Source organism: Lycorma delicatula, chromosome 1 (genome assembly GCF_047948215.1).
Source record: "Lycorma delicatula isolate Av1 chromosome 1, ASM4794821v1, whole genome shotgun sequence".
Taxonomy (NCBI): Eukaryota; Metazoa; Arthropoda; class Insecta; order Hemiptera; family Fulgoridae; genus Lycorma; species Lycorma delicatula.
Window position 1 is genome coordinate 79,115,912 of NC_134455.1, and position 23,214 is coordinate 79,139,125.

At 30.4% G+C, this 23,214-nt stretch overlaps 1 protein-coding gene across 1 annotated transcript in view; it reads right to left on the reverse strand.

Annotated features, from left to right (window-relative positions):
* Positions 1–23,214, reverse strand: part of LOC142319482 (uncharacterized) — a 439,670-nt gene that overhangs the window by 251,188 nt on the left and 165,268 nt on the right. The window contains exon 2 of the mRNA XM_075356813.1: positions 7,813–8,019. Within this exon, the coding sequence (XP_075212928.1) occupies positions 7,813–8,019 (207 nt within the window). The remainder of the gene's footprint in view (positions 1–7,812; positions 8,020–23,214) is intronic.

Sequence of the window (23,214 nt, forward strand, 5' to 3'; positions counted from 1 at the left end):
AGAAAAAAAATCATCATCTTTACCGTGGCTAGTGCGGGTATATTTACCGTTCTTGCATGCGTATGGATGCATGGAATTTATCTTATTTTTTTAATATTTATTTTCTTCGGTTAAACCTATCAAGGAGGAAGGAATAACTAAAATTTACTATTCAGTTATATACACCCATATTCCACTCAATACCCACAGGAATAACCGAGAAAATTTTTCTTCAGAAATTCTACATCTTCACTCGAGGTGGTACTTTCATTTCTAGAGGAAAATCAATTTTGCTGAAGCATAAATTTCAACTTGTCAATATACTCTTTGATCAATAATGTCTACTTTCATCCAAGTAAAAATTTTTCTGATATCCCAAGGGATTACAGACAGTATGGGTACCATCAGTCTGGCGAGGGTTTTCCTTTAGATACGATCTTCTTGAAGTTGCACTGTGGTTCCTCCGATATTCTGTCATCCTTTCCAATAGTCTACCCCATTTTCTTATCTTTCAACTTTTTTTTTCATACCTTTATTCCTGTGGATATATATATTTTTATATATAACTGACCTTAATAGGCACATGCTTAGGATCCTGTAGAATCAGCAAATTTTGTAGACTGATCCAAGAACTCTATTTCCTGATCGGTGATTCCAAATTAATCTAACTTTTTAACGCGCCATCGATAAAGTGGAATCATTTAGTTCTTTCTAAGATGTAAAATTTATTTACTTAAAATAAACTCTTAAGAATATCTAGAAATATTTAATATTTGTAGCAGTATAATATCTAAATATCATGAAGGCATACTTGGCTACTGTTTTACTGGGCACGTAAAAAAAACACTGGAACATAAACTAATTATTAAAAACTGACAAAATTAAATATTAAAAATATAATTATAGAATAAGGGAATTAGGGAATTATGTTTTTCTACGGTTACAGCTAGTTGTTATCTGTGTATTAAACAGAAATTGTTACTTTCGATGTTTTCTCGTTATTTGGCTTAAACAACATATTAAACTGATTTAAAGAGAAAAGGATTACATGCTTTATATATATATATATCTAATTAAATTAAAATTGTTTAAAAAAAGGTAGAATACATTATAATAAATATTTTTAAAAAAATTACACACACACACACATACATGGGTGAAAAAGGAAAAAAATACATACATATACACACATTTTAAGCTCAAAAAACAATAATAGTAATTAAATCAAGTTAATCTTCAGAGATAAGAAAGAAACAACAGATTATAATTATAACTTGGCCTAAAAATTCAATCTACATCAAATAAAATTTAGAATTTTTAAATATTTTTAGGATGGTATTCAGAATATTAATACAATTTCAATCGATTAAGTTTTGTTTTTAAATACTCTTCCATTCCTCTTTCTCACCAGTCTCACTGACACTCTCTCTCTCTCTTTCTTTCTCCCATTTTATATATATATATATATATATATATGTAAACTTTTTTCTAATTTATAATTTATTTAAAAAATAATAATTAGGCTATTACGAAATTGTATAATTTTATATCATAGGACATTCACAGACGCGTTAGTAATTTTTATAGTAATCTTGCATTAAGAAGACATGATAGCATATAGATAAAATAAATGAGCTTAAATCATGTGACTTAATTCGAGTCCAATTAGGTGAATTTTAAATGTCATTCCAGTGGTATTTAAAAAATAATGGAACAGTCAAGATAATTATCTAAGAATCCGCAGGTAGAGTATATATATATATATATATAAACTGGTTTTCTAGATTTCGAAATTACAAGAAATTACACGAAAATGCTACCGATTTCTTACTATCAACAAAAATTCATATAACATATATCAATACATACATATTATAATGTGCCCTTGCGCGTGCGTGTATATATAAGAAAACTTGGAATTTCATTACCAGATTTTTTAAAAATGTATTGCGATTTTTAAACATTTATTTTTATGTAAGTTTGTTTTTTTATTTCAAAAATAAATGGAGAAATAAATGAATTTAATTATATTTTACAAAAAGATCGACATATATATAATGTTATTCATTATTTACCTGTAGATGAGTGAAGGACAAAGGCCAAAACATCCGGGTCCGGTTTAATGATGAAACAATAGTTATACAAACAATTCTTTGGTTAATTAAAAATTAAAAACAAAAAACTCCCTCTTAAACATGTAAAATATATTCTTCTCTTAAAACAGCTTGTTTCGGTTAAACATCTGACCAATTATTTAATTTGATATATTTTTCATCATTTCTTTCTGTTTTCTTCGTATATTTTAAGTTACTTCTCGCCTCATATTCATTCAATTTAAAACATTGGTGATTAGTAACCTATACCTAATTACTTTTTATTTCAATTAAAAAATTTTTATTTTATAGTATACCTAAAAATATACAAGGTTTTTAATGTTAATTAATTTATACCATTAATTTACGTATCTTTTAATATTTTTAAAAGTTTACTAAATATCTAAATAATTTAAAAAAGGGATAACATTTTTATAAAATCAAAAGAAAGGCAGCACACATCCACGCAAGCACGCGCGCGTTAACACATACATGCGCGGGCGCATACACAACTGTGTATCTCATAATTTTAAAAAGTTAAATTATTAAATAAAAATAGATAATTTCTATTCCATAAAATTTACATTAAAAACACTGGTATTCAAAATATGATTTATTTGTTGTCCCAGAAGTGAAAATGGGTCAATCTAATAGCTCATAAATTTTTTTGCGCTGAAGTCAAATATGGTTTCAGAATTAGTCCATCACTAAGGGATTTTTAGAAAACTATTTTAATTTTACAAAATTACATATTTAAAATGCATTTTTAGTATAATATAATATTACCTGAAAAGTAGTAATATATCATTTTCTACGATATTTTGTGATGAACATCTCTCTTTAGGGTCCAAAAATAGTCAGTTAGGATGATAGGACCTCACTTGCCCTGGTACCGCTTTTCCATATCCGCCATATCCTGATGGAACCGTTTACCATTTTCGTCAGTGACTGCTCCTGAATTTGGCGGGAAGAAATCCAAGTTCAAGAAGTGAATCTTCAGCAACCTGTTGCATCCCCTTATTTTATAAGATTTAAAAAAATCATTCACTATTTCTTTGTCAATTTCGGATTTATAGTTGCCTAAGAAGTTTCCTAAAACATACTTTTTCCCGTGGTGAAAGAGGTTCAAAGCTTTTAATCGTGAGCCTACAGGTTCTAACTCCTTTCTTGATAAATTTAGATCTCGTACAAGGTCATCAGGGTTTACTAACGTAAACCGCGATAATCTCTTGAGGTATACGTTAGTAAATGTGGTGAATCAGACGGAGCTTCATAATTTGGATAAACCCTTACATCATCATTATCCTCTGTCAACTCTTTGTCTTGTTGATCATCGTTAAATATGATATTTTCTGGTGGTTTAGGCACAGGCAGTACTTCACTGTGAGCCATAGACCTCATGACGGGTGATGGTAAATTAGAGTATGAATTATTGTGATTTGATTTTGAATTAATACCCGCACTATTATACAGACTAAACTAACAATCAGTGGCATGATCATTTGGTTTCCGCAAATCACTGGAACAGCAAAGTTCATGTGCCGAGAAACTTTGATAAGCTTGTAAGGAGTGTGATAAAAGTAGCACAATAAATGTGAGCAGCTCAATCTTTGTCTTGGTCAAGATACAAAACTAAAGAAGATAGAAAAATTCTGTTTACATTTTTGAATTCAAGGGGATAAATATATGTATAAAAATCACTCCTCTGGGACAAAATTCTCAATAGCAGTGTAATTAACAGCATAGACATATAGTATATATTATGAAGAAATTTACATTTTGAATGGTAATAAATATTTTAGTTACTAATCGATTTGGTTTAAATTATTTCTTATACAAAATGAAAAGAGTCATACAAAATATATAAAGTAATAATGTTTTTTCTAATTACGTAAAAACAAAATAGTGACTTTTCAAAATAAAATTCCACTTTTCAACCAATTAAATCGCCTAAAATTATTTATTTTTATTGTAATGTCATAATAATGTTGCCTTCATTCATGCTATCAAGCTTCTTACCGATAAAGGAACAAAATCTACTGTTTTGTAGCAAGATAGATCCTTTTGTTTAGTTTTCAAATATTATAAAACTGTTTATTAAATGGTGAATCCTGTTTTGTTGTTGAATAGATCAGAGCAGTGAATTTTTACAATGTTCACAAGATCACTTTTTTATGTCAGTATTGACTATCCTATGTACGGTAATAATATATTGTTTCGCAAAAGAAGGTGGTAAATTATACGTTTATTTTCTGTCTTATACTATCAAATTCATTTTTGGAAGGTGTAGTATACTTGGATGTATAATAAACGTGTATTTTAAAGAAGATAAGACATAAAAATCAATGCCAGATATCGAACATATATCCAACCAATCCAAAAGCAAGCAGTCTATTCTGTAAACTATTAGTCGTATAATTTAATAAAAGTTTTTATGTAATTTAATTATTTATAAATTTTTTTACTATGAGACCAGGAATGCCGAAGCACTCAGTGAACACATACAGTTCTCAATGTAGGGAAACTTGAACATTTTAAAGAGCACATATAGGTTTGTGATGTAGCAGTATAAAAATAATTGAAAAAAAAATTAACTTAACTTCGAAACACGACAACCTCATCACAAATTATGGATTTTAATATTTTTTCACAGCTAGTGTTCTATATTATTCTTTAACTGCTCAACAGAGAAATCCTAAAAACATTTAATTTAGTAAATACTCCTACCTCAAAACGATCTGTTTCTAGTGTGAGACTAAAACCCTAATTTATGGTGTACTGTAGGCTACTTTTAAGTAACGAATTAGCATTGTAACTAGCTAGGAGAAAATATATTAAATGCCGAGAATTTGGTTAAGTTTGTTGTAGTTCAATGTATTTTCAATTAAAATATTTTATTTTTCAATGCTCTAAAAAAATCTGTCGCAACCCTATTTTTCCCTCTAAATATTTTAAAATTATTTCTATCGTAGTTTGGTGGTGTAATATTATACCAAAGATAAAGTTTTGAAGTAAGAGTATTCGCTAAATTTTATATTTTTACTGTTTTACTGTTGAGTAGATTTTTAAAAACGAACACTCCTATCCTAACACACAGGAGTGCTCGTAGAACTTATTTCATGCTTGTTAAACTTATTTGGGGGTATTTTGGATGCGGAAAGTGCCAATTTATTGCAAGACCCCGTGAATCCGGGACTTGGCTCACGCGGGAAGGCTGAAGGCTGATCAGGTCCTAGCTGTGCAGTCTTTTACCCGTGATTTATCTGGAGAAGACAACGGCGGTACAATTGATCGTGACCAGACGGACTACACTATTATGATTGATACGGCGGTTGGTGACCGTGGAGTGGCTTCGGTCTTATGCAGATCAGTACCACGTGTGTTGCAGGAGGTACAAGATCTCCTGATCTGCTTTTCTGGATCTTTGGGGCGTTCCGGTCAAATTTTATGGCGCTCTGTAGAGTACGTGTCAAGGCGAATAGGGACGAAGCACTTTGTTCATCTCTTAAGTATGACATCAGCGCAGCCATATAAAGGCAAGAAGATACTGCCGGGTCCACCAACCAACACAGTTGTAGTTAGGGCAGACAGGAAGACCTGTGCGGATCTCCTCTTCTCTGTAAGGGGTGTGGTGTCGTCAGGAAAGAAGGGAGTTTTATCCGCAAGGCAGGGTCAGGAGAAGACTTGCATCTCCGGGTGAGAGCTGACGGTGGTATTGCAGAAAAACTCAGCAGAGACATTGTCGAGAAGGTCAAAGGCACCACTGCGGCATTAACTAGGAAGGGTAGCAGGAGAACTCATGTTGTTGTCAAGGACTTAGACGTACTTACAACGAGAAATGAGTTCATGAAGGAGCTTCTTAACGTCATTGGGGAGTTAGTGTCCGTAACAATTCTGTTTATGCGGCCGGCCTACGGGCCAACACAGATGGTCATTTTGACCGTTCCACCTCTTCTTAAATTACTAGCCGACCGGCGCATCCGCATTGGGTGGGTGGCCTGTCGGGTGACTCAATGTGCCTCAGATGACCTTTGCTGTTGGTGATAGGGGTGTGGGACATAGAGCCAAGTTTTGTCTTGGTCCAGACCGAAGTAGTTATGTTTTGCTTTTTGCCTGCGGTATGGCGGGCTACGTGAGAAGGGACTACACACAAACACGTCGCTGTCTGTCATGTACATCGCATGGACATGCACCCGGAGGTCGAGGATGTAAGGTGGCGCCACCTGCGCCAGCAACATGAATATGTACTCAGCTGCGCTGTGGTATCTGAAAAGGATAGCCTCATTAGGGAGGGGTGGGAGGCTCTGGTGTCTCATCTTCGATGATAGGGTGGGGACTCTCTTGCAGTGCCGTTGGTGGGAAAGTAAGATCGTAGTCCCGGCGGGTATCACTTTGGGGTTCCTCGTTAGAGGCGAGGCGTTAAGACCGGAATCCTGGTGATGAGAACCCTTTTGGATCCCCTCATTTGAGGCATGGCAAGCAAGGAAGACCGATTCCCGGCTGCCTCGGTGGAGCCTTGTGCCCTTCCGAGGTAGTTGGAGGAGATGGCACCACTTGGAGCTGAACTTATGCTTGGTCGCCAATCCGGCCCAAGGGACGGGCAAATCGACGAAGAAAAAAATAGAAGTTAAGTATATATACACGTATTGGAATCGAAGTAACATACGAACCGTTAAAAAGAGCAAAATATTACGTCTGTACAAATACCGTGTAGCTCAACAGTGCAAATTGAGCTACTGATGAGCTGCACGGTCTTAAAGTACACTAATTATTGTAGGCAGTATAATTTAGAACAATCGGTATAGAAAAGTAAATGAAAGAATTTACAGAATGTTAAAACAATTTTGCCCAATTATATTTCAAGGAATTCTGCCCTTGTGTATAATTATAAAATAAATGGTATTACATTTTTTAATTTTTCTTATTTGAATTCAGTCGTAGAACCTTGTTTTTAATAAATTGATGTACAATATATCAGTGTACTGACAAATAAAGATAATTAATGAATACGGATTTTTTAGCTTTATGATTTCTGGTATTTATATCTACATCAGAATTTCCATTCAGAAAAAAATTGAAAAAACCACAAAATCACAAAATCTTTATACTGATAATTTTGTGTGAATTCTTAATATTCATATGAACTAGTTTAAAATAAACTTAATAGCAACATACGTAATATCATAACTGAATTTGTGAAACTACTATTCATATTACAATTACAACTAAATTTTTTTATTTTTTTCAGACAAATGTTTAGAATTTAAATGTCTGAATAAATCATAAATTTAGCTAAATCGTTTCGTTATGAAGTATGCAAATTCGATTATATAAAAAATGACTATCTTTTAACAAATTTTAATATTCATTTTTAGATTTAACCTATTTCAACATAAAATATTGAAAATTACTAACTACTTGCAGTAGTTGCGATATTTGATATTCTTTTAACAGAAAAATTTTAATTTCAAAGAAAATTTCTCAATTTTATGTTAAATGTTGATAACACATTAAAAAAGATAGGGAGGGAGGTGCTTACTAGAATGATACCGATTTGAGATGAGATTTCTAAGTTGTATTATCCAGTTGATTACCCATAAAGATAATATATATTGCCATTACCGATAAAACTATATTTTTTCAATATTCTGTTAAAATAATATATTATTCTCATCCATATTATTCAAAAATTATTACAACATGTATAATTTTTTTTTAATAATAACAATTTTGTACTCACGTCTACACTTCCGTTCCACATATAGTGAACGGCGTCGTGGTGGTGCGGGGCGGACCCGGACACCGTATTCATGTGTTCTGCCATGACGGACATCCAGTGTACCAGTCCCGCCCCCTGGCCGGACTGAGCCCCCCCGGTCTTGGTGTGCCCTGAACCTCCAGCTGTCCCGTGCTGTCCTCCGCCTTCCCCCCACACCAGTGCCGCTTTCTGAAAAAAAAATCATAGGTAAAAATAAATAATTTTTATTAATATGTTTTTGTCATTATTGAAATATAAAAATGGAAGTCAATGGGAAATGCAATTTATTTTTCAATATCCTAAAGATTTTATACATCGCGACGGAGACATACGAAAAAATCATAGAACAGATTTTGTCAAAACAAAATATTAATTATAATGTTTTTTGCATATTAAATTTATTTCGCTGAAAGATATTACAGCGTTTCTAGTGTTTTTAATATAAATTAAAAAAGTAGTAATTTAAATTTATTTAAATTACTACTGTTTTATTACATTACTACTAAGTTTTATTACATTAACTCAATAATCCGTTCCATTTAACAAAACTACAACTTTATCATTGATACAAGATTCTTTTAAATGCGTTTAAAGAGCTGCATAATGAAAATAATCAGATTTACAGATAGAGCTTGCAGGCGGTAATCATACAATAATCATATAACATTGCCTGACAAACGTTGAACAATATGATGTTAATTACTTCTGTAAGATATCAAAAAAAATTTATGAAAAACAAAAGGTTTATGGGTAATTGAAACCATGAAAATTAACTATTTTACACAAAGAAAAAACTTGGAGATTAACAAAACAAAACAAAATTTGAATGTAAAAGAAGGTATGGTGGAGAAGAAAGAGGTGAAAAATTATTCAGATAAAATTTAAAAGCAAACTGACAAGAAGGATGAATCTAGGATATGGCTGTTCCATGATGTGGAACAGCCATAAAACTTAATCCATAAAAGATAAAGAAAAATAATTTGATTAAAACATAATTTAATTAAAATAATAATATACTAAAATAATACTTTTTTATAGAATAATTATTTTAAATAAACATATTGTTTGTGTCTTTTATACGGAAAGTTACAACTTCGAATTCTGATCACGCTTGGAATTTTTTGTTAAAAGTCTTCATTTATTACCATACTATTCCCACGTATTTATGTTCAAGTTTCCTGTGGTGAATTAATCATTAACTAAACCTGCTGCTTGCAAGAAACCACATTTTTTTCACACAAATACTTCGTATTTTTTCACCAGCATTTGCTAATTCAAATATTTTGTTATAACAGATTATTTTAGTAATACAGTTTTCCCTTGTAAAAAAAAGTAATTTATGTATTTCAATAATTTATAATAAATTAAAGATTTTTTCCCAGTGTTATAGTTACTGGGTTATTTAAACAGAGCCAACGTTTGTTTGGTCTAGCTGTGATAATAACCCTCACCACTATTATACAAAAGGGAAAATCTATTGGTTTCCTGATTAAATAAATCTTAAACAGATGTATTCATATGACTAACATTTTCAATAAAAATATTTCTATAATCAGTCATTTTGTAACAGTATTACAGCACATAGCACACAAGTTTATAGATACATCAGGAAGTTTGAATTATACTTTTTATGAATAAATACTCATAATTTATAAATATTAAAGAAATAAATAAGAATACAATAAAGTTTCAATTGCGTTCATTAAAAATGAATGGTTTTATATGGTATACAAGAAATAATTACTATTCAAAATTACATAACCATTCTTAAGAAATAAAAAATAGGTATTTTTTACCAGGTGATTAAGTGAGAAGTGAAGTGATTTTTCGTTATCTTCTGAAATGTGTTGAATATACTGTTACATTTATCTAAAAGACAAACCCAACAAAATGCAGATGAAAATACCTTCGAAATACCAACGAAATACCTTCTCTCTGTTTACCACAGAATTCGAATTTATTATGAATAATGTTAGATAAGAGAGTAAGAGTAAGAGGGAGAGAGAGCGCGTGTGCGGGTGTAAAATACATAATTAATATACGCCCCTTCTCTTAAGAAAAAATACATTGGGCGCGCGGACTCACTTACAGATTTTAAATTATTTAAAGCGGTTGGAGTGTATATAAGGAAAGTAATTGAGCACAAGCTAACCAATAGTATTATTAAATATATGTGGTAGTATGAAACAAAACGTAGAAAGAACAATAATGAAGATTGTTAGACAAATTAGGTAATTCATAGTTCTGCGTAATTACGCAGAAGTTGTAAAACTTCTGGGCTGAAGTGCGTAAAAACCAAAGATACAAGGAGTATAATGAGAGCAACAAGTACATTTATTGATTATTAATGATCTTCAAAAATGTGACAACTATATGGATATGTTCGAACAACAGAACAACAATTCCATCAAAATTCAAATGGCTGAGAAAGAAAAATACTTTAATGGACTCCGTAAGAGAGAAGACGAAAACTCCGCAGAGATAGCTCAAAAGGTTTTATACAATGATGGAAGCCGGGGAGAAAGAATCTATTAAATCTAGAGAATCTGGAGGCATACTAGAGAAGGAATCTAGTACGCTAGTTACTGCAATAGAAAAAAATACTCAAAAGTTAGATACTCAAAACAAAACATCTAGCATACTAAACCTGGTGTTTAGTATTCAAGATACGTCCTACGTAGTCATTTTAGTCGAAAAAAAATCAAAAAACAGTATATTGAATAAGCGAATTTATAAAGAAATTTATAAAAATACAGAAAAAATAAAAGAAACCATCAGGAGAATATGAAAATTTTATGGGCATTTATACAAAATTAGCAAAAACAGATTAAAAAAACAAATATTTAACTTAAAAACAGTAGAACTATTAAAATAGCCGGTTTAAAGAAATAGAAAACGATAAAAACTTTAAAAACCTCCAAAGAAACCTGCTTAAATAGAGACCAATTTAGAAAATTAATCACTGAATCTAAGTTTCTAGAGAAGAAGGATTAGAGAAGTATAGAAAGAAAGCGGACCGAGGAAGAAAAACAACAACATAGAAAAAATAAAAACAATATTGGGAAAGAAAAGAAGTTCCAAACTACAATGCGAACGTGATCCTTAGTGGCACAGACAAACAAAAAAATTAAAATAAATAAACGAATTGTCAAAGTGTTTTCTTTAATTAAATTTTAATTTTTAGTCTTAACTAATTTAAGAGTCAGTATTAATTTTCATTTTTATTCATTCCATACATTAATTTTCCTTAGAGAAGACAGGTAACGTATGTAGTTCAAAATACTGTAAAATCTGTAAATAGTATTACAAAAATAGTAGTACAAAAATTTGTCTGAAATTTAAGTTTATTATAAATTCCTCCTATTCTCTGAAATCTTTAGTAAAATGAATCCACCATGTAAATCTCAAAATACTATGACAATGAGGAGGTGGGCGAAATTCTACAAAAAAAAAAAAAAAATTATAAAATTATTGTTTTGTTTATACTTTTATCATTTAACATTTTTCACTTTTTTTTCATAAAAAAAAATCAAAAATCTTCATTAAATATAAAAAATAAAACTTCAAGTTAGTTGTTTCAAATGTTAATTTTTCCGTTAATTTTTCTTTAAGATAAATTGATAAATCCTTTTAAGTGAAGATATGATATATAAAAAAAAAATTTGTTGAGTAAAATTCTATCTGTTAAAACATGTTTATTAAAAATGTTTTTGAATGATGATTTACCGTTTGCAACAAAATTTTTCGAGCGCTCTTAAACGGAATGTTGCTTCAATTATTTGTTTTATTGAAACAAAAAAAATAAAAACATAAAATGTAAGTAAAAACAATTTTAGTAATTTGCTAACATAATTTTAATTATATATTCCTTACATAAATCACCCTTACTACAAAGAATTATGTTCCTTATCTACCTATGAGTATTATGAAATGTAATACGTTTTTAAAAAAAAAACATACGTCTAAACCTTAATCAGAATAATAAAAAAATATAATCGTTTAATATAATATTTGAAAAATTCTGATTTTAAAATACACTTTTTCTAGGATAAACTAGTTGATTTTTATTTTTTAATCAGATGATAAAAATTACTGATTCGTTTACTTATGATAATGTAAAAACTATTATATTTTATGATATATCTCTGATATCATGAGACTAGTTATTCCAATATTTAAAAACAAAAAGTCAAATCGATTCGTCGATGCCCGTAAAATTCCAGATAAAAAGAAAAAAGTCAAATCAATTTATTTATGCAAATTTCATGTCCAGAAATAATATGATTGTCATTTAGGAAAGGTAGTGTAAATTAACGACTCAAAATATGATTTTATGAAAAATTGTACTTCAAAATTCGACATGCGATTGATTTTTGCTCATTCAATATAGTTGTTTGGAAATTAAGCTTAAATTTTTCTAAAATAAATAAAATGTTAAGACAATTCAAAATTACCCACAGATTTTTATTTTAGTTTTGAAGAAGTGACATCATAGAAACATAAACATCATAGAAAAATAAAGATTCAGATTTATACATAATGTAAAGATATTAAAATTAATAATTTATTCTAGTCTTACTTTATTTAATCTCATTATTTCTTATTTTATTTTTACGTTTCATTATTAGTATTTTGTAAATTATTACAAAAAAGTATTTTTAAGTTTACCTAACATTACTGCTGAAAGAGAAATTACGGAATAAAACAGAATAATAATTATAGTATTTTTTTTTGGAAGCGAGGGAGATCAAAATGCATTACCCAAGGAGTGCCGGGCTCTCAATGGTGGTCTTATCATACCTCCATCAACCGGTTAAAACCACCCTCTTTTCAACCAGGACTCGATCCGGAACCGTTTTACACGTTACTTTGGGCCGAGTCCTCCTGTCCTATTCTGAGAAGGCTGCCATCTAGTGTTCACCTGCCTCGACTATCTAGGTCACCCTTCTTGACCCAGAGAATGCCCGACCAATCGGACAACAGTCTCTCAGCTGCTCAGATCCCGGAGAATCATTCCAACCACATTCTATAATGTGGTTGATCTCGGAGCACTGAGCCCGTAGGGTCTCAGACTCTACAGGAAATTTTTAAATTTAGACCGAAGAATACTAGTTCAGTAACAAAATATTTCGTTATAAAGAAGGATGATGACTTTTCAAAAGTTACACCGGGATGATCCGTGCAGGGAATCTCCTGTCTGTGTCAGCTGTCATAGACACCATTTTGCAAGTTCTAGGAATTGTCTTATTTATAAATAGGAAGTAGCTGTTCAAAAGATTAAGACAACACAGAAAGTCGGCTACTTTGATGCAAGGAAAATTGTGCTTGGCAGAACGCCAAAGGCCGCGTCTTTTGCACAGGTTGCTGCTGCTCCTCCCGCCTCCTTCACGCCAAAGCACATGGCAACGGAATTGTCGCCATCCTTAGCAAGCTTAGTGGAACAAATCATCGATAAGAAATTGAAGAATTGTACAATTAGGAACAGTAGCCCAAGTTCGTCGAGATGAGGAAAGCAGACGTAACAGAAGAAAAGTGTCCTACTCCACCGAGGAATGAGCTTTCGACCAGCTCAAAGATGAAGGAAATTGAGACAAAAATACAGAAGGAACTTGCAGCTAAAGTTTAGACTGAAAAAACCCCAACATCGGGAACTGCGAAACCAAAAATCTTCATTTTGGAAAAGGAAGATTTAGAAAAGAACACAATGGAGCCTCCGAAATCACCGAGGCCTTTAGCTGAGAGAGCGAGACATTCACGTTCTTGCAGTGATTACATCCAGTCTCGACTGTGATGTAATTCTGACTGCGTCAGTGGAGCCGTTGTCATCTGATGCCTGCGCAGGAGATCCTGCGCGATTTCCGCCGGAGGAACTGAAGGATCGATCTCGGTTGTATCAGACACCGCAGAGTTTGACATCGAGGACTATAGAAAAATGGAGAAGAGAAACAAAAAAAATATGGCCTAAAGGGAAACCAAGGCGATAGAATTGAAGAAGAGTAAGATCAGATATCTCAATCAAGAATTTTATAATAAATTTTTTATTTTATTGATATGAAAATTTGATATGTATTTTTTTGAGGTTTTAATATAAGTGTTTTGTTTGATGTTAAATAGCAAAGCCCCTTTACACCATTGTCGTACTTTGTTTAACAGACTTTTTAATATGCATTTTAATTTTCATCACAGAGAAGTTTTTCTTTTGAGAGTTTTGACCAAATTTCGAAAGAAATGGCTAGAAAGATTTTAAAATAACAAGGGCCTTTACAACCTTGTTATGTTGTGTTTTCGAAATTTTAGCAACCGTTGACAAGTCTGTTTTTTGTCATCTGTGTTCTGTTTTTTGGGGGGAGGAAAAGATACTTTTTTCTAATTTTTTTATTTTTTGATGTTGAAGAGATTAATGTCCATAGCAGTCGATGCCCCTAAAACTTCAAAAATAAAAAATAAAAAAAAAAATAATAATATAGTAGTAGTAGAAATATGGCAATAATAATGATAAATTTTTATTTTATAAAATAACTAGCCGGTCTGGGCTCTCTCCCTCCTCCTGGACACCGCAGAGCTCGCCTCAGTCGGCATTCCCATCTAGCCAGAGGGCTCTGCCCCCTCGACCCCCGCAGTGCTTGATACCCTCATGGCTCAGAGAATAATAATGAAAAATAACAATTAAATTATTCAGGCTTTATAGAAACCTGAAAAAAAGACTTAATTACAGAAGATAAAGTAGTAGTAGTGGTGCAACTATTGTAACTAAAGTACACACACCTTTGACTAAAAATTCATAACTGATTTTTTCACCATAATGATAGAGAAATATAATAATGAAGTAAAAGGATTAATCTTTTTTTTTAATGAATATTTTTAATTAACATCACTTCCGAGAAGGCTATACCCTCGATCTATGGTCTAAAACCTTCCCTGAGATATCAGGATTGTATCCTAAAACTATGGATGCAATTGGTCGGTTGGTTCTCGCATGATGCAAGAACAAACAAAGAAGTAAATAAACAAACAAACTTATGACTTTATATATAAGATTATAGAAATAACATCATTATCATCATAAATCTTTTTTTTTTTGCGTCCTATGAGCATCAACTTCTAATGCCATTATTATTATTAATGGTAATTTATAATTTGCACGAGTTAAATTAAAAACAAATAAATAAATTAATTAATGTTACGATTTATAACTTAATATTTATTAAAATAAATAATTAATTAAAATAAAATATATTTAATAATGAATATTTTTTTAAAAATAATTCCGGTTAACAAGTGAATACAGGTTGTGGCAGAATGTATCAGTCACTGGACACGGTAGAGAGGGAGCATCTAATAAATCGAGCGTCCGCGTCAACAGGTTAGTCAGGTTCTACTATACGCAGTCGTTAGTATATAGTTGCTGCTGAGGCAATGTTTGCTAATTATCCCGGTTTAAATCGTGAACGTACCTGTACAGTCCGTTCCTTTTATTTTATTCTACTACTTCTTTTACAGAAAAGTTGAGAACATTTAAACTTTTGCTGTTGTTTTGTTAAGAAAAAAAAATACATATATATATATAAATTTTTATTAACTTTTTTTGTAATATAATAGGTAGGTTACGTTAACACTGCCCGCATTTCTAATAACGGAATATCAACAAAATTCGATTAATGAGAACGAATAAACGTAAAATTAAATGAACTTAATTTAACGTGAGAAAATTCACTAATAAAACCGATGCATAATTTTTTCTTCTTTTTAATTCACCTTGATTTATTTAAACTGGATCATTTTTCTTTATTATATATTTTTAAGGTAAATTAGAATTATATTAAAATAAATAAATGGAAAAAATGTTTACGGTAAGTCTTTACCCAACAAATTTAATTTTTAACATTTTCAAATACCACGTGAGAAAGGAAAAAAGGACTCAGTTAAAAAGCCAGCTGTAAGAAGGTTTATTTGTTCTTAGGCAGAAATTCACATTTTTCGCTGTCCAACAAAGGTTTAATATATAAGGTGATTATAAGGTGATTTGGAGTATTGCATAGAGCTCTACACGCTACGTCAAGCAAGAGTAACATTGAAATTGTACAGCGTTTCCGGAATAAGTTTGCAAGAACCATTGCAGAGGCACCGTGGTTTGTACGGAACGAAGAAATGAACGACTACTTAGAATAAATAACCTTATGTTCGCGAAGAGGTGAATCGGTGTAGTCTAAATTATAAACAGCGGTTGGATAATCAAGTGAACTTTCTAGCGGTTAATTTCCTAGACTACAGCGAGGATGTCCGAGGACTGAAACTCCTACATCCACTGGACATGTTTTTTGCTCAAAAAAATTATTTTGAGCTACCCAGCTTACTTTAACACACTTAGCTTTTTATACTTCTATAGTAAAACATTGGCTAAATACAAATACGATGACGAAAGTAATTATGAGCCGATTGGAATCTCAATTTATTTTTCATAATTTTTGTTATTTTCAGCATTTGTCTATAAGTATACAACGAATAAACAAAATAATGAAACCATTTTTCAAAAATTATGAAGAGATCCCTCGATCCAAATCTATAAATATTTTTAGATAAACCAGTATAATTCACGATTACCTTCATTATAAATAGAATATCTTACCATATGAAAATATTAAAATAAGCTCTTACATTAGTTAAAAAAATGATAATGAAAATATTTTTTTGTGGCGCAGCAAACAGATACATACATAAAAAATTTGGTTGGTGTCTAAGTGAGAGTCAGTTAATGATTGACCAATTATTGTGGTATGGTTTTTTTTATCCATAGCAAATTTTTAATAGTTTTATTAATACTGGCTGTAACTACCTATCGGCTGAGTTAAAGCAGGATGCATATAGCACTATTTCTTAACAAAAAAACAATACATTAATTCGTAGATTTACTTTTTTGTCCCAGTCTTTTATCTTGGCTTTACGAACGTAAAGCAACTGATATAGAATAAAATAATTATATCTACTTTCTCTAAGGGTAGTGCTACTATTTAGACAATCTCTCGTGGAGAATTTAATGAAAAATTTATTTTTAGGTGACTATCAATTGCACTTTTGTATTTATGCTACTTTTTAAATATTAGTAAGCCTGTGTCCACCAGTCGGACGTTTATAGGCTGATGATGATGAGGATGAAAGTTTAGTATACTTGACCAGGGCAAATTCTACTGGTCAACATGATTTTTGTCTCACGAGTACCAACAGGTGTACTTACTGAAGTTTTTTAATACTGTTTTCATATATGTATTTGAAATTTTTCCATCACCCACAGTTGTTTTGTTATTTTTTTTTAAATATTTTATAACGTTTTTCGTCCATTTATCCATTGTCAAGTAAAAGCTATTACAGCATTGTAAATACGATGGAACCAAATGAACTAACTCAGAGGGTAGCGTTGCTACTGATGTGCAGGTTCAGACGTGTATAGACATGTACAAACGTGATCTAGCGTAGCACACGTTCATCAGAACGAAGCCAGTTGTGCGATAGTAGTGAACCAGAAAACAGATCATTGTAAGTGCTTTGTGTTTCTGAATTATTCTTTATTATGTATTTAAAAGTTTATTTCTTTAAATTAGTCGTTAGTTACAAAATAACTAGAGTTTATTTAAATCATTGAAACAATTGTTGTTACATATGTGAAGTGATGCTCAAGTCAAAAAGGCGAAAACTTACTCCACTTGTAAAAAAGTGTTATGAACCTTAGTTTAGGGGTAAAGTCGGTACTAAACAAGGACCTGTGCCCCAAATATCTGTTGTTTATCGTGTTTTAGGCTTCTCACTGCATGGAAAAATGCCACACACCACATGCCATTTGCTATCCCTATGATTTGCAGCGAACCCAAAAATCAAACATTAAAGGGATTACGTCAAAATCAAAACATACAGTGGTGTACACTAACTTGCAGTCTGCAATGAGACCAGTTCCACACTGCGAAGAATTGCCCATAGCAAAGCCTCCAGAACATGTGAGATTAGATGAAGAGAGCACAGACTCTGATGGAAGTAAGGAAGGAAATGATTCTGGTGATACAACTTTTGAACAAAGCAGTTCACCTGAGCATCATTTACTGACTCAAGAAAATCTTAACGATCTCTTACACGATTTAAAGCTATTCAAAAAAACAGTCTGAAATCCATGCTTCCCGGCTAAAAGGATGGAATCTTCTTCAAAAGAATACAAAGATATTTTATTATCATAATCATCATTCTGAATTTAAAGACTACCTTTTTGACGAAAATGGTTTAGCGTTTTGTAATGACATTTCTTCTCTTATGGATACACTTTGTAATGACATAACCCAGCAGAATGGCGCTTGTTCACTGATTGCTTTAAAGTTAGTTTAAAAGCTGTGCTTCTGAAAAATGGATATAAATTCCCATCAGTATATTATATATTTATTTTCGAAAAGCTTCAACTTACAGCATATTCAAAAATTTTATTCAAAAATGTATTGTTTTTTGGGAAATCGAAAGGCGGAAAATTACCTTGATATTGCCAACGATCTTATACGTGTGAAGTTTTCTTGCTAGAGTTTTTACACAACTGCCCAAAAAGAAGTGTAATGTATTTAGGATGTGTGTATGTATACTGTAAACAAATACTATATACAAAATTGTCACCCGCAGGTTTTTTAATTAATCTATATTAGCAATTATCCTATATTAAAGAGTAATGTTATTGTTTGGCAGTCGTGGTTTTTTAATTTTTCATATATAATCTCTTGTGCTTAAAATATAAACATCTTAATTTATTGGTAGCCCTTACTCTGTAGTATTTCTTGAAAAAAACATTAGCTAACAATTTTTATCCATTCCTAAAAATTACAATTCTGGCTATTAAATTATAGCTGTAATTTTGTATTCTTTAAAAAACATTTTAAAAATTATTTTAAAAATGTATTATCACCACTTAGGAATTGTTTTCTTAAAAATTAATTTAACATGAATGCTTCCCCTTGAGTATGAGAACCCCAAAAAAAAAAGTTCGCAATATCAAATCTTTAATGCTCGAAACGTAATTTGCTAAAGAAAAAGACACTCACGTAACTTATTACTCCTCCCCTGGTGAAGGAGCTTCTAAATTAAAAAAAAAATCAAACTAATATTTTAATTGCAGAACCTGTATAACATCTTATTAATTTTGGGTTGCAATATATTCTTAAAAACAGACTTCTTGCATTAGCATCAGATTATTCCCGGAAAATCTTGGCGGAATGAGCGATGAGCACAGGGAACAATTTCATCAGGAGGTTTCAGCTATGGGAAAGAGGTATCAAGAGAATGGAATCCTAATATGTTGGCCGATTATTGTTGAACTATCAAGAAGGATGTTCCACAAGCGACATATAGCAGAAAATTGCCATTTTTTACTTTCTAGGTGTGTCAAATGTTGAATGTATAGTTAAGAATCAAGAAAGTATTAAAATGTTTGAAATTATAAATGCCTGTCTCTCGAAAACCTTGCGTGATAAGGAAAACCCGATATCATATTTAAACTCAGGAGAAAAAGTACTATCAGAATCACATAATTTTCTTCCTGAGACATAAAAAAAATAATTTTTATTCTCCAGTGTTATTTAATAAACCATAAAATAATGTAGCCTTCCTGGAGGTAGAAACACTTAGAAACATTCAAAAGCCGTTTTGAAGAAATAGATATCTACTGTAGTGTCCCCTGGCGGCTTATAACCGTAAAACTAATCTAACAACCTGCTCTGAGGTTCTTTGTAATGCAATAAACCGCATTGAAATCAGTTCGGCAGTTTTTGATAAAATGGTAACAGACAGACACACGCACACAAAATCTCTTACCTCAAATGCATATACCGTCTCCGTTCCGTCGTGAATAAAAAAAAAATAAATATTTGCGTAGTTTCAACTGATCCCTTGCCGTTCGATTATCAACAGCAAGAACATATCAATATACATATTTGTAATTGGAGTATTTATTTTTCACTAACGAACCGCTAATTTTCGATAGATATTTTTTGTTTTTGGAAGGGAAATATTTTAAAAATAACATAGAATAAAAATGAAATTCGCTTAAGTAATATTTCTAAAATAGTAGCTAACAATTAGAATAAAATTATTTTTAAAAACTAAAAGAAAAAATATATTCTATAATGAATTCTTACAAGTAATAAAAGTATATAGCATATTAAAATCTTCCTGTTTAATACTTTAGAGAAATTCAGAGTAGATCAGAAAACAAGAATTACAATTAAAGAAATTCTACCAAAAATAGTATTTAAAGTGAAATTTATGGGAGAAATCTCAGAACCAGTATTTCGATTTTATTCAATTGTACAATGGAAAAAATAATGAGAAAATATAAAAAAAAGAAACTAAAAACCTCAACATTAATAAAATCCACTTAACATAAAAAAAAAGAAAATTAGAGTAGAGAGGATGTTTAGCTTTCGCAGATGATTTAGCTTTCTTAGTAGAAGAAATAGAATCAAAGCAAACACAAATCTTAATTAAAAAAAATCACTATCAGAACAGGTATACAAATTTCCAATGAAAAAATAAAATATATTAATTTTAAAAGCGCATCAAAACTTTTAAATTCAAAAAGGCGAAAATATAAAAAGTCAATCAATTTATAAACCTTGATGAAAAAATAAAATCAAATGGATTAGAAAAAGGAAGAAAGAATAATAAAACTAAATAAAGCCTTTATAATAACAAACAATCAAAAACCCAAAATTAAGGCATTGTAATTCCGTGTTAAATCCAGAACGTTTATAAACCTCTGAATGTTTATCTTTCCGTAACAAAAATTAAGTAGAAAAAGTAGAAACGCCCAAAAGACGGAATTTACGGAATATCTTCTCACCTGGAAAATCCGAAGAAAGTGGGAAAATACAACCCAATGAAAAACTATATAAACAGACTGAAAAGTTCTCTAATATAATTAAAAAGAAGATATTCCAGTGTTATTTCCATATTCATACAAGATAATAAAAATATTAATAGTTTCTACATTTGGTTTAGAGTGGTTAGCTTAGATGTTTTTAAACATTAATTGGCAAAAACAAAACCTATCTTTTTATTTACCTTAAAGACTGAACTTTAGATTCACTTTAGTTTTTTTTCTTCTTGAAGTAACTATAACTCAAGGTTAATTGTAATTATATAAAACGTTTATTGATTTCTTTTCTAAAACATTAACAATTATAATTAAATTTTTACAATAGCTTATTAATAAAAAGGAAATTAAGGCTGTCCGTGTAGAATTTTTAAATAGATATTTGTTATAATATTCACTTCACAACATCTGATTTAACAAATTTAAGTAAAATATAGTGTTAAATATGAAATAAAATAATTAAAATTGAATTAAACATTCATTTGAGTAATTAAAAGCTGAAATTATTGTCTATAGTTACATAGTTACAACAAATGATAGTAGCTTCTTACAGAGACAGAAGTTTGTTCCAGTTTTTTTTTTTTTTACAAATAAAGAAAGACTCTTCTGATTAAGTTGTTTAACATGAAAAAAAAAAGAAAAAAAGACCATCTATCTTGCTTCCAAGACAGCAGAAAGACAACTAATTTACCATTGAATGTAGTGGGAAAAAAACATAAATAAATAATAATAACAGAAAAAAATATCCACAGTAATTAAATACCATAAATAATTATAGAAAATTGTTAATGAATATTAACTGAAACATTGTTTAATCAAAAAACAATTATTTTAAAATTTTTTTATGAAATTGCATTTCAAATAATTTTTGTATTTTAATTATGATGGCCCACATTGGTCTAGTGGTTAACTCGTTGTCGTAAATCAGTTATTTAACAGATGGTTTTCGAAGTCGAAGGTTCTGAGGTTCAAATGCTATTAAAAATTAGTTGCTTTTATACGGGTTTGAAAATTAGACTGTGAATACCGGTGTATTTTGGTGGTTGGGGTTCAATTAACCACACGTCTCAGGAATGGTCGGCCAAGTCTGTATAAAACTATACGTCATTTACATGTCATACCTATCATCTTCATCTCATTGGGTCGTAGAGGGGGGTTGCTTATTGTTAACTCGTTGAACAGATTGCAACGTACACGTTACGAAAATAAATAAAATTATGTTTGAAAAAACGGTCTATAACACAGATCATAAAAAAAATACGAGTTAAAAATTTTTATTATTAGTAGTCACTCAGTTTATTCGTACTAGGAATTTTTATTAAAATATTTTTATTTAAATTTTATCTAACTAAAAAAGTATTTATAAAAACAGATATATATTATTATTAAGAATTAGTCAATACCTATCTATATATTTAATAAATAATAAATAAATATCTCTGATATTTATTTATTATTGTAATAGAAAGAATAGAAAAAAAATCCAGTGTTCTGAACTTCTACTGGGTAATTTACAGACAGACTATCTGTAAATGAATTTATTCACTTGCTGATGAATGAAACGATTTAAAGTAAACAAATGTTTTTAAACAAGAATTTTGAAATTAATTGAAATATTTTTTTTTCATAATATGATCTATGCGAAAAAATTATTTTTGTATATAACAATAGATATAAATTTCATACTGGAAAAAAGGCAGGCCTGGTGGCCCGCTGAAAAAATTATACGTGGTTTATGTTTCATTACACATAATTTTGTTAATTGTTTTTGGCAATTGTAACTAAATAATGTTTATGAATTTAGCGTACTAACAACAAAAACTATTACAATGAAAAACTTCAAAATCCTGATCATTTTTAATAGATTGTTAAAAAATATTCATTTTTTTTATAAAATCTATAGGCAGTATATCTAGAGTTTTTGACTGCAATTTTGAAATGCAGTGTTGTCTAGAATTTAAAAAAAAGAATTGATCATTTCTAAAGTACTCTAGCTTTATGAAGAAAAATATTTTGGCTGAGAAAGACAATTTTTTTTTTTAAATCTAATTGTTTCATATTTTTTAATTAAAAAGTAATTTCTTTAATATGGTTTTGACTACTCTTTATATACATGAATACTACTTTATTTTAATAAAAATTAAATTTTTGAAACATTGAGACTTGTGATGTAATTAAAAAGTCGTTCTTGACCGATCAGGATCAGTTGATCTCGGTCGGACCACTTCTGAATATTTTTAGAGTAGTTTACTGTCGGGCTTTAATGCGCTCCAGTAAAAGAAAAACAAAAAAAAACGAAGAATGCTAACTGAAAAAGTGTTTTTTGTATTAGATTATATTTTTTATTCAGGATTCTTAAACACAATTCATGTAAAGAAAATCATTTTTTTTATTTAATAAAACGAATTTGAAAGTATAGAAGGTGTCGAAAAATCCTATTTTATAGATGATAGAGGTAACGTCGCCGCCTCTCAAGTTGTCATAATTGCCAG